The sequence below is a fragment of the Embiotoca jacksoni genome, unplaced genomic scaffold, assembly GCF_022577435.1.
Source record: "Embiotoca jacksoni isolate LCO1_2020_lvr unplaced genomic scaffold, fEmbJac1.0.p SCAF_50, whole genome shotgun sequence".
Lineage (NCBI taxonomy): Eukaryota > Metazoa > Chordata > Actinopteri > Embiotocidae > Embiotoca > Embiotoca jacksoni.
The window spans coordinates 487,636-499,381 of NW_027185404.1; the positions used below are offsets into that span (position 1 = coordinate 487,636).

The 11,746-nt window shown below is 43.3% G+C and overlaps 1 protein-coding gene across 1 annotated transcript in view; it reads left to right on the plus strand.

The window, feature by feature from the left end:
• Positions 1–3,887, plus strand: part of tgfb2 (transforming growth factor, beta 2) — a 38,451-nt gene extending 34,564 nt beyond the window's left edge. The window contains exon 7 of the mRNA XM_069171961.1: positions 21–3,887. Coding sequence (XP_069028062.1) covers positions 21–179 — 159 coding nt within the window. The 3' untranslated portion in view covers positions 180–3,887. The remainder of the gene's footprint in view (positions 1–20) is intronic.
• Positions 3,888–11,746: the final 7,859 nt, after the last annotated feature.

Sequence of the window (11,746 nt, forward strand, 5' to 3'; positions counted from 1 at the left end):
CTCTGACCTTTGTGTTCCAGGTGTTAGGACTGTACAACACCATCAACCCCGAAGCGTCGGCCTCCCCTTGCTGTGTGTCCCAGGACCTGGAGCCCCTCACCATCCTCTACTACATCGGAAAGACCCCCAAAATAGAGCAGCTCTCAAACATGAAGGTCAAGTCCTGCAAGTGCAGCTAGAAGCTCTGAGAGGACGACATAAACACTCCTTCTCCTTCCTTCACACAGACACACACATCAGAATAGTGACTCAGCATTCACACAGTCGGACTGCATTTGGACTATTAAACCCTCAGCAGAGTCTCACAGTCAGACTAAATGTTGGACTATTAAACCCTCAGCAGAGTCTCACAGTCAGACTAAATGTTGGACTATTAAACCCTCAGCAGAGTTTCACAGTCAGACTGAATGTTGGACTATTAAACCCTCAGCAGAGTCTCACAGTCAGACTGCCGTTAGACTATTAAACCCTCAGCAGAGTCTCACAGTCAGAAGTACAGGTGTATGCAGAGATGTTCCTGATGAACAGGTGAGGGCCTCTCATTGGCTCTATAATGCTTTCAGAGCTGATGGTCAACCGACAGCTTTTTCATACCCAGTAAACCCTCTGATCCTGGAGGTGTAGATGGTTGGTGATCATACTAAAGGAACGATGTCCCTACGATCAATAACCATCCCGTCGGACCGAGGAAATAAAACTTCCACACATCACCTGGACAGCTGGAAGTGCAGCTGATGCTTTTTGGAAGTGAGATAGTTCGTATTTGTCTCCTAGTTTGTAAATGAGAGAAAAAAGGAACGATATGATGAACTACTGGATCCTGCTTCAAAAAAATAATGAAGTTCATGTTAAAAGGTAGAGTCCAAACAGTTCTGGCAGAGAAGTCGTCGGACTGAATGAAGAAACTGCAGAACAGGAATGGAAAAGTGTGTTAAACCTTCTAGAAAACTCTCTGCTCACATTTCTGTTACTGAAGAAACCAACACATGCACACTTTTACATGTTGAATAAAATCGTACAGATCCTATTTTAATATAATGTGGCCTCACAGCCTGCAGCGGGTCAACATCAGCTACTCATACAGTACCGAAGGTTTTTAAACAGTCGTGAAAACTATGGCATTAGACCTCAGAGGGTTCAACCTGTCTTTACTGAGCTGCACACGTTCAGGTTTTAATCTGTCAGCCTCGTGTCTCTGGCAGCTCCCTGGTCGGTGGGTGAGCTGCCTCCATCCTCCTCTCTCTGTTTGTCTCTCTGTTGAAGTTTTTATCAGTTTCTGAATTTGTCCATTTTTCTGTTTAAGATGTTTGAATCAGCATCCTGACAATCAGAACTCATGTAGAGATGTGGGAGTCTTCAAAATGTTGATATTAACTCTCTACTCCATTTTATGGTTTACAAATGTTGGGAAATTATAAATTTGGACAAAGCCAGGATAGGAGAGAAATAAAACATCACATGGAGCTTCGTAAAGGGAAATCACACCATCATCATATTTTTGGAGCTGGCTGTGATTTATATTTAATATTAGAAAGCAGAAACTACAGAATCTCTGGGCTTTGTTACACAGGTGAGAAAAATACAACATAAAGTACATTTGCACAGCGATGCTCACAGAGCAGAAGATCAATAACCTTCATCAGGAAATATTCAGAGTTATTGATCAACATCAGCATCTGAGTTCCACATGTTAACGTTACCAATGGTACATGAACATTTGTGATTTCACCATGGACCTAAAACTGGAGCAGAGAAACATCAGACTTTAGGTCAAACTCTGGAAATCATCAGCCAAGTGTTCCTGAGCCCATGCAGTGATTTCCACTGCAGAATCATGACTGTTTTTAGTTCAGTGTCACCTGAGGCCTCGAAGATCACAGACATCCGATATTGGTTTTCGGCCTCGTCCCGCGGGGAACAAATTGTTCAACACAACACTCACAACGTGTTGAAAACGGGCGAGTTTCTCACCTGTTTTTAATGCGTGTTGTCATGTTGGAGAAGCCTGTTGCCATGGCACCACAGTTCAGGTGGTTCACAGCAAATGTTTTTCCCTCAGATGCCTCAGAAGGTCCCGGTGGAACTCAGTGGTGACAGTCTGACTATGGGGGACGAATTCACAGTGACACAAAGAAAACCCACCTGGTGTCTCCTGAACCTGACGCATCTCCTTCGATCTTAAACGGTGAAGCTCCGCCCCTCTCGAAACGTGAACGTCACTCAGAACATCTCGCCTGGCTCGTCGTTTCATTGCCGTAGACTTTCTGAAGCATTTCAAGGGACTCTGTTGACCATTTACAGAGTTTGACCCAAAGTCTGATGTTTCTCTGGTCCAGTTTCAGGTCCGTGGTGAAATCACAAATGTTCACGTACCAGTGGTCATAGAAACATGTGGAACTCAAATGATGTTGGTCAGAGATGAAGCTCACAGTACTCCGCACTGACCTCTGTTGTCTGTCTCCACCCTCATAATGTTCACATCTTATTTATATATTTATTCATGTTCCAGCAGCCTTCAATAAATCTGACTTCCCATGAGTCTGCAGGATGTGAAGGTTAAGCATGAATCAGGAGAGCAGACGTCATGCTCCCAACATTTCCCGGAAGATGTTGGTCTGTGTGCAGATTGTTGTCTAAATTGTTGTTTCATTTTTTGAAAAAGATAAGTTTTCGAACAGAAAGTTTTCGAACACAACGTTTTCTCATAGCAAATTTATCTTTAAATAAAGAAACACCAGAGACACATGGAGGAATTCTTCTGCTTCAGATTTGCTTGAAGATGAAACAGTATGTGACATAAATACTTTAACTCTTATCTACAGATGATGTCACACTGTAGTGACTTCAGTTTCCTGTTTCCTGTTTCCTGTGCAGTGAGGGATTATTGGGATGTTTGTTTGTGTTGACATCTGTCAGAAACACGTCTCATGTCTCACCTTTAACCTGTTTGATGCTTCCTCACATCAGCCAGCAGGTCATTTACCATCAAGTGTTCACATGAATATATCTTTGTACATGTCTGCAGGGGATTTATACATGTTTCTCATGTTCAAACAATAATTTGACTTTCGAGGTGACGGCCCTGATAAATACAATCAAACTGTATCCAAAGAAAACCCCAAATATATCTGCAATCAGCTGTTTTTTAGACTCCTGCTGTCTCATTTAAAAGAACATTCACACAGTTTACTGTCACTGACTGATCCTGAACAATCACAGTCTGTCCACCGAGAAAACTCAAAGACACGATGACAGTTCATGAGCTTAAGGATGACATCATGCACTCAGCAGCCACAGCTTCAGTCCAACTGAGAGGTCAGAGGTCAGAGAGAGACATTGTGCTTCAGTAGGTGATCCTGGGTCTCGCAGGTTAGTGTGATGAAAGATAATAGGTGATAGTGAAGAGTAGCCATCAAATATAAAGCAGATATATTTTAAAACAACCATCAGTGACCCCTCAGTTCTTCTCCAAAAAGGTTTTTCATCAGTCATCAGTGTTTTACCAACAAACTTCCAAAAGTTGTCTTTATCTTAAAGAAAATGCACTGATGCTGTTTAAATTTTACTATTTTCAAAATACTTAATTGTCTCAGTGAGTATAACCCCCCCCCCCCACACACACACACACACACACACACACACACAGTGGTGGTTTAGATGACCTGAATCTGCCCCTTCAGATGTTCAGTAGAGAGCCTGTAATCAACTGTGACAACAGAGCAGTTTGTATGTGTATTTGTTGTGATGATGATGATGATGATGATGATGATAATGGCGATGGTAATGATGATGATGATGATGATGATACTGACACCCACTGTGCTGTATTGTAACACAGTATAGTTGAGGTGCTCCAGTGGTAAATAAATTATTTAAGTTTCAGTAGAGGTCTGTGTGTTGTGTGTTTGTCTGAAGTGAAATTGAATGTGATCTTCATCCTCCCCTGAGACTTCCTCCTCTTCCTCCACTTGCTGTGGAGACAAATAAGAGGCTCATTTTCCCGTCTTTATTGGAGCGACACATGATCTATGACCAAAGGTGGAACCTGTTGTAGGACAGAGACATGTGGAGATGCTGAAGGTGTGATGTCATCAGAGAGGACCGCCTGTGCCTGGTTTACAGGGAGTCAGCTATCAGCAGGTATCAGTCCTCTGTCCCTAAGACACACGTCCTCTGTCCCTCACTGAAGGATTCTGTTCCTCACATTCATGGGTCAACATGTTGGACAAATGCAGTGACTCGTGTGTGTTTTATTTAGGAAGTGAAAGTCAGAGGTGGAGGTGGAGGTGAGGATAGAGGATGGGTGGATGTCCTGGTCCTGGTCCTGGTCTGGTATCTGAAGACAGGTGAGGGTGGAGGATGGGTGGATGTCTTGGTCCTGGTTCTGGTTCTGGTCCTGGTCCTTGTCCTAGTCTAGTATCTTAGGACAGGTGAGGGTGTTCTGGTCCTGGTCTGGTATCTGAAGACAGATGAGGGTGAAGGATGGGTGGATGTCCTGGTTCTGATCCTAGTCCTGGTCTGGTATCTGAAGACAGGTGAGGGTGGAGGATGGGTAGATGTCCTGGTTCTGGTTCTGGTCCTGGTCTGGTGTCTGAAGACAGGTGAGGGTGATTCTGGTTCTGGTCTGGTATCTGAAGACAGGTGAGGGTGGTTCTGGTTCTGATCTGGTATCTGAAGTCAGGTGAGGGTGGTTCTAGTCCAAGTCCTGGTCCTGTTCCTGGTCTGGTGTGTGAAGACAGGTGAGGGTGGTTCTAGTCCTGGTCTGGTATCTGAAGTCAGGTAAAGGTGTAGGATGGGTGTATGCTCTGATCCTGGTCCTGGTCTGGTGTCTGAAGATAGGCGAGGGGGGTTCTGGTTCTGGACCATGTCTTGGCCCTGGTCTGGTATCTGAAGACAGGTGAGGGTGGTTCTGGTTCTGGTCATGGTTCTGGCCCTGGTCCTGGTCTGGTACCTGAAGGCACGTGCTGTTTTATTGTTCTAACATGTAACATGTCAGAAGTTTCTAGAAGTGGGTCGTTCTCTGATTGGTTGTTGGCCTGCCTTTGGCTTCCCTCTCCAGGTGTGACTCTTTGGCTCCTCCCACCTCATTGAGGGATTGTTTTCACCTCTGGAGGAGTCTATATAAAGTGTATATTTGACAGTTTCATTATTAATCATTGATTTTTAGTTTTTCACCCAACGATTCCCTCCAAACTTCCTCCTGGATTGTGTCCTAAAAACATCAGATACGATCCGATCTGAGGGATGATTTTAAACTTTGGGCCTTGGTTGGTTTGATAGCTTTAAGATTAGACTCAAAACGTTCCTTTTTGATAAAGCCTATAGTTAGGGCTGGCTCGGGTACACCTGAACCAACCCTTAGTTATGCCGTTATAGGCCAAGGCTGCTGGGGGACCTCCTTACATGCTGAGCTTCTTTTCTTTCCTCCTACTCTTTAACTGACTCATACCTCACCATCTTTTTCTCTCCCATAGTTTCTTCTTATTATCTGTTGTCTCCATTCAGTTCCTTCGCTCGCGTAGTTTCTCTTCTTTCTTTTCCAGATGTCCCGTCATGGAGCTGCATGTCTCTGCCCTGCGCTTGTCATCTCCACCAACAGTTCTTCTCTTCTATCTCTATGCTGTCCTTTTCTCTCTCTGCTCTCCTCTCACCCCAACCGGTCAGATGCTCCGCCCACCCCTGATCCTGGTTCTGTCAGAGGTTTCTTCCTGTTAAAGGGAGTTTTTCTCCCTGAAAGAGGAGGTTTTTTTCCCTCTTAGCTTATGTGGGAATTGTTGGTTTCTCTGTATAATATTGTAACGTCTTGCTGTAAGGACGTTAATGTGTTAAGTGCCATGAAAAAAACCTATGTTGTGATTTGGCGCTATATAAATAAAGTTGAATTGAATTGAATTGAATTGAAGGTGTTGTTTTGGTTTCACTTCCTGTAAAGACACAGTTTTATTCTTCCACCTCTGGGTCATAAAGTTCCCCTCAGCTCCTTGTGGAGGTTTTAAAACGTCTGCAAGTCTGTCCCTTGAATTGCGAGTCCGGTCGGAGTCCCGAGGACGAGCCGTGCGGTCGGCAGCTCGTGTGAACGGCCTGAAGTCTGCAGCAGAGTTTCAGCGTGAAAAAGACGTCCTGTCTCTGGAGAGAAAAAAAAACTTTTGGAGATTTTGGTGATTCAGCTGCAGCTGGCGAAAATAACACAGAATCGGAGAACGGTGCTTGAACTGTGACATCAGCAGCCAACAATGTGGAGTTCCAGCAGCATACGGAAGATCTCAGCGGCTACTGACGGAGTCGCGTGTGTGTGTGTGTGTGTGTGTGTGTGCGTGTGTGTGTGTGTGTGGAGGATTTACAGCCAAGGGATTCCTCTCAGCAATTTGACCGAATCTGACACCATGTGACTCTGGTCCTGTGTCCGTGTGGCGCTAACAGCCCTGAAGACGGCGTCGGGTTGCCTCGGTAACACAAGAGCTTCTCCGAGCTCTGGATGAGAGGGTTTTCTCTCTCTTCTCTGTCCGTCACCTGAAGTTTGACAGGTGTGCTGAAGGTATCATAATAACGAGGCAGAGAGGCGCCTCAGACATTTAATCTCTACAGTGACAGTTCATGTTTGGTTTTATTTCATGAAAGATAAAACACGTCCTGAATAAACCATGAAGGAAAAACGGTGATCACAGTGATGGATGGGTTATTATACCAGGGCGGGTGAAATATTTAATTTAGGGTCTAAATCCTTTTGTAATTGAGGAATTTAAGTTTTACATTTTTAACACATTTGCAAAAATTTATAAAAAACAAATGGTAACCAACGGGGACATCACTCATGGTTTTGTGAGCGGCCGTTCTGAAAGTTCTGATTTTGTTCCTCTTGTTATTTTGGCGACCATATTTGGAGGAGCTGGGTGAGGAGTGGTGGATCTGACTGATCTCCCAGGACACTAGGCCCCGCCCACCTATAGTGGAAACCTGACTGCGCCACAGGCCTATCAATCAAACAGACCCCCCCCCCCCCCCCAATCAAACATACCACTTATTGAGGCCTTCTATCTGATCTAGTCATTTTCAAGATTCATTTTTTGTATTTGATGAGAAGGTGAATGGGAGTCTGTGGAGCCGGTGGCTTTTTGGAGCCGACCTCTAGTGGCAGTCGGTGGTATTGCAGCTTAAGACACTTCTGCATCGGAACCATTTTTCAGACCTTGAAGCTACGAACACTTTTATATCCAGTCTGTGTAACAAACATGTTTCACTTGAGTTTAGATTGATGTGCATTCAATTAATTCAGTCGATTATTCATTTCAAATAAAATCTAAAACTCGATTAGCCGTACAGAGTGCAGTGAATGCTTTCTGAATCCACCTAGTAAACGCAGGAAGGGTGAGCCTCTACACATCAGACTCACCTGGTGCCTCCTCTTCCTCTTCCTCCTCCTCCTTGTCCTTGTTGTCTTCCTCTTCCTCCTATTCCTCCTCCTCCTTTTCCTTTTCCTTTTCCTCTTCCTCTTCCTCTTCCTCCTCCTCTTCCTCCTCCTCCTCCTCTTTCATTATCATCATCATCATCATTAGCCAACACGTCACTGAAAACTGCACTGAACAACATTCAGCTCTGTTCAAATGGACAACACACATCAGTACTCAGGATTACACACACACACACACACACACACACACACACACACACACACACACACACACACACATAAACTGTACTCATGCATGCTCCTGGAAACACAGCAGGACCACAGCTGTTTCACCAACCCTTGATTTAACCTGAGTATTTATAGGATGGTGCGGCTTCAATAAATATCTCTACAACACATTTGGACACTCGTGTATAATCATTTACTGTCAGCTCAAATCCACTCAGTAGTTTTAACAACATCTAATGAGTTTATGTGACCAAACAAACACGACAGGAAACAACAGAACAAACATCAGTCAGCGGGACAGTTTCACTCTGACAGCAGAAGTAACATCTTCTTTGTTGTATTCATAATGAATAAATCTGTTCTGTTCATAAACAGTAAATGACTGTTGTGTTTATAAACAGTAAATATATGTTGTGTTCATAAACAGTAAATAACTGTTGTGTTCATAAACAGTAAATGACTGTTGTGTTCATAAACAGTAAATAACTGTTGTGTTCATCAACAGTAAATAACTGTTGTGTTCATAAACAGTAAATAACTGTTGTGTTCATAAACAGTAAATGACTGTTGTGTTCATAAACAGTAAATAACTCTGCTGTTGTTCAGCAGGTCTGTTGTGGTCATGGTGGCTGATTTGAGCAGAGACACATGAAACAACTCAGATCATGTTCATCACCGGAGCTCAGCCTGCTATTTTAGGGTCTGTGTGTGTGTGTGTGTGCGTGCGTGCGTGTGTGCGTGTGTGTGCGTGCGTGCGTATGTGTGTGTGAGCAGCAGGTTGAGTGTGTCCCTCCAGAATGGACCTCTCTGAATGGACCGTTGTCTCCCAGGCTCAGCTCTGTCCTTGATTTGGATCCAGGAAACTCAACTGTCGCTGTCCATCAGGATGAAGAGGAGGATGAACCCAGTGACCAGAAGGCGGTGTGTGTGTGTGTGTGTGTGTGTGTGTGTGTGTGTGTGTGTGTGTGTGTGTGTGTGTGTGAGTGGGAGTGGGTGGGGGGGAGTGAGGCCCGGGGGCAGTTAGAGACTATCTGGGTCTCAGGATAAGATCAACGCTGAAATGTACTGATGCAGGAGTCATGACAGCAGCAGCTGTTCAACATCATGTTTCAGAGACAACAGTGTGTCAGAAACGACCGTGAACACTGAGATGAAAATAAATTACATGCTGCATGAGTCCACAGTGTAAACACAGGAACAGAGGACGAGTCATCAATCAGCTGATTACAGCGAAGGTGATAATCTGCAGCAGGTACACAAATATACTGAACATTATACATAATCATTACCTTCTGACGTCATTTCATCTCGAGACCCGGGCACAAAGGTTTTTAATACTTCACGTTTTTATTCATTATTCATCAGAGACATCTGACTGTTCTGTAATCCTGCAGCAGAACAAAACATGCAGCCGGGCATCATAAAGGATGTTCATCGGCCTCAGGAAGAACAAGGAGTCCCACAGCAGATGATCCGACCCACAGAGCTCAGCATCGTGGAGCCCTGATCACGAGAAAAAGACTTGAGGCTGGAGCTGTTTGACTGTTACTGAACATTAAACTATGTAAATATTCTTCTGGTAGATATAGAAGATGAGATATATTTTTGTTATGTGACACAGATGGTGGAACAGGTTTCCCACTAATCAGGTTGGTGGTTCGATCCCCAGATCATTCGCCCTGCGGGTCGAAATGTATCGTTTTAAGAGATACTGGGGTTTTCTTTGGGGTGGGCGGAGCTTCAGGTGTTACACCAGGAAATGGATCATATTGTTTTAAAGTTAACCGAACTATATTTCGTAGCTATTTGTCATCTGAACTTCACAGGCGGACCCCCGCTCCACTCCTGCAGACTCTGTGTCCTCTGACTCTTAAATGCTTATGATGTTGTGTTAATAAATAAATTGATGTTGTGGTGTTAATAAATAAACTGATGTTCTTGTGTTAATAAATAAACTAATGCTGTGGTGTTAATAAATAAACTGATGTTGTGTTAATAAATAAATTGATGTTGTGTTAATAAATAAACTGATGTTGTTGTGTTAATAAATAAACTGATGCTGTTGTGTTAATAAATAAACTGATGCTGTGGTGTTAATAAATAAACTGATGTTGTGTTAATAAATAAATTGATGTTGTGTTAATAAATAAACTGATGTTGTTGTGTTAATAAATACATTGATGTTGTTGTGTTAATAAATAAACTGATGCTGTTGTGTTAATAAATAAACTGATGCTGTGGTGTTAGTAAATAAACTGATGTTGTGGTGTTAATAAATAAACTGATGTTGTTGTGTTAATAAATACATTGATGTTGTTGTGTTAATAAATACATTGATGTTGTTGTGTTAATAAATAAACTGATGTTGTTGTGTTAATAAATACATTGATGTTGTTGTGTTAATAAATAAACTGATGTTGTTGTGTTAATAAATACATTGATGTTGTTGTGTTACTAAATAAATTGATGTTGTGGTGTTAATAAATAAATTGATGTTGTGGTGTTAATTAATAAACTGATGTTCAATTTAATTCAATTCAACTTTATTTATATAGCGCCAAATCACAACATAGGTTATTTCATGGCACTTAACACATTAAAGTCCTTACAGCAAGACTTTACAATATTATACAGAGAAACCAACAATTCAACAATTCCCACATAAGCTAAGAGGGAAAAAAAAACTCCTCTTTCAGGGAGAAAAACCTCCAACAGAGGGAAGAAAAACTCCCTCTTAACAGGAAGAAACCTCCGACAGAACCAGGCTCAGGGGTGGGCGGAGCATCTGCCTCCACCAGTTGGGGTGAGAGGAGAGCAGAGAGAGAAAAGGACAGCATAGAGATAGAAGATGTGAACTGTTGGTGGAGACGACAAGCGCAGGGCAGAGACAAGCAGCTCCATGACGGGACATCTGGAAAAGAAAGAAGAGAAACTACGCGAGCAAAGGAACTGAATGGAGACAACAGATAATAAGAAGAAACTATGGGAGAGAAAAAGATGGTGAGGTATGAGTCAGTTAAAGAGTAGGAGGAAAGAAAAGAAGCTCAGCATTTAAGGAGGTCCCCCAGCAGCCTCGGCCGATAACAGCATAACTAAGGATTGGTTCAGGTCTACCTGAGCCAGCCCTAACTATAGGCTTTATCAAAAAGGAACGTTTTGAGTCTAATCTTAAAGCTAGAGAGGGTTTCTGCCCCTCAAACACAAACTGGGAGCTGGTTCCACAGGAGAGGGGCCTGAAAACTGAAGGCTCTGCCTCCCATTCTACTTCTTTAAACTGGGAACCACAAGTAGACCAGCGTACTGAGAGCGAAGTGCTCTGCTAGGATTATATGGTTCTATAAGATCTCTAAGATATGATGGAGCCTGGTTATGGAGGGCTTTGTAAGTCATCAAGAGAATTTTAAATTCTATTCTTGATTTCACAGGAAGCCAGTGAAGAGAAGCTAAAACTGGAGAAATATGATCTCTTGCTAAATCCTGTCAGTACTCTTGCTGCAGCATTTTGGATCAGCTGCAGGTTTTTTAATGAGTAATTTGGACATCCTAACAACAAGGAATTAATATAATTTAGCCTAGAAGTAACAAACGCATGAATGAGTTTTTCTGCGTCACGCTGAGGAAGGATTTTCCTGATGTTATTAATATTACGTAGATGAAAGAAGGCAGTTCTGGAGATTTGCTTTATATGGTGGCTAAAGGACAAATCTTCATCAAATATGACTCCAAGGTTCCTCACAGTTTTGCTGGAGGCCAAGACAACGTCATCTAGAGTAACTAAGACCCAGCGGGAATACCGGGAGTGCAGCATCATGTGTTTCACAGAGACGTGGCTGCACTCACATTTCCCGGACCACAGCGCGGCCGTACCCGGCTTCAGGACTGTTCGGGCGGACAGAGACGTTGTGCAGAGCGGCAAGAAGAAAGGTGGAGGGATTGCAGTCTATGTGAACGAGAGGTGGTGCAATCCCGACCACGTGTGTGTGAAGGAACGTTTTTGTAGCCCGGACATTGAACTGCTAGCCGTGGGGATGCGCCCTTACTATTTGCCGAGGGAGTTCACGTCCGCCATTGTTGTCGCTGTTTACATTCCTCCATCAGCTGACGCAGAGG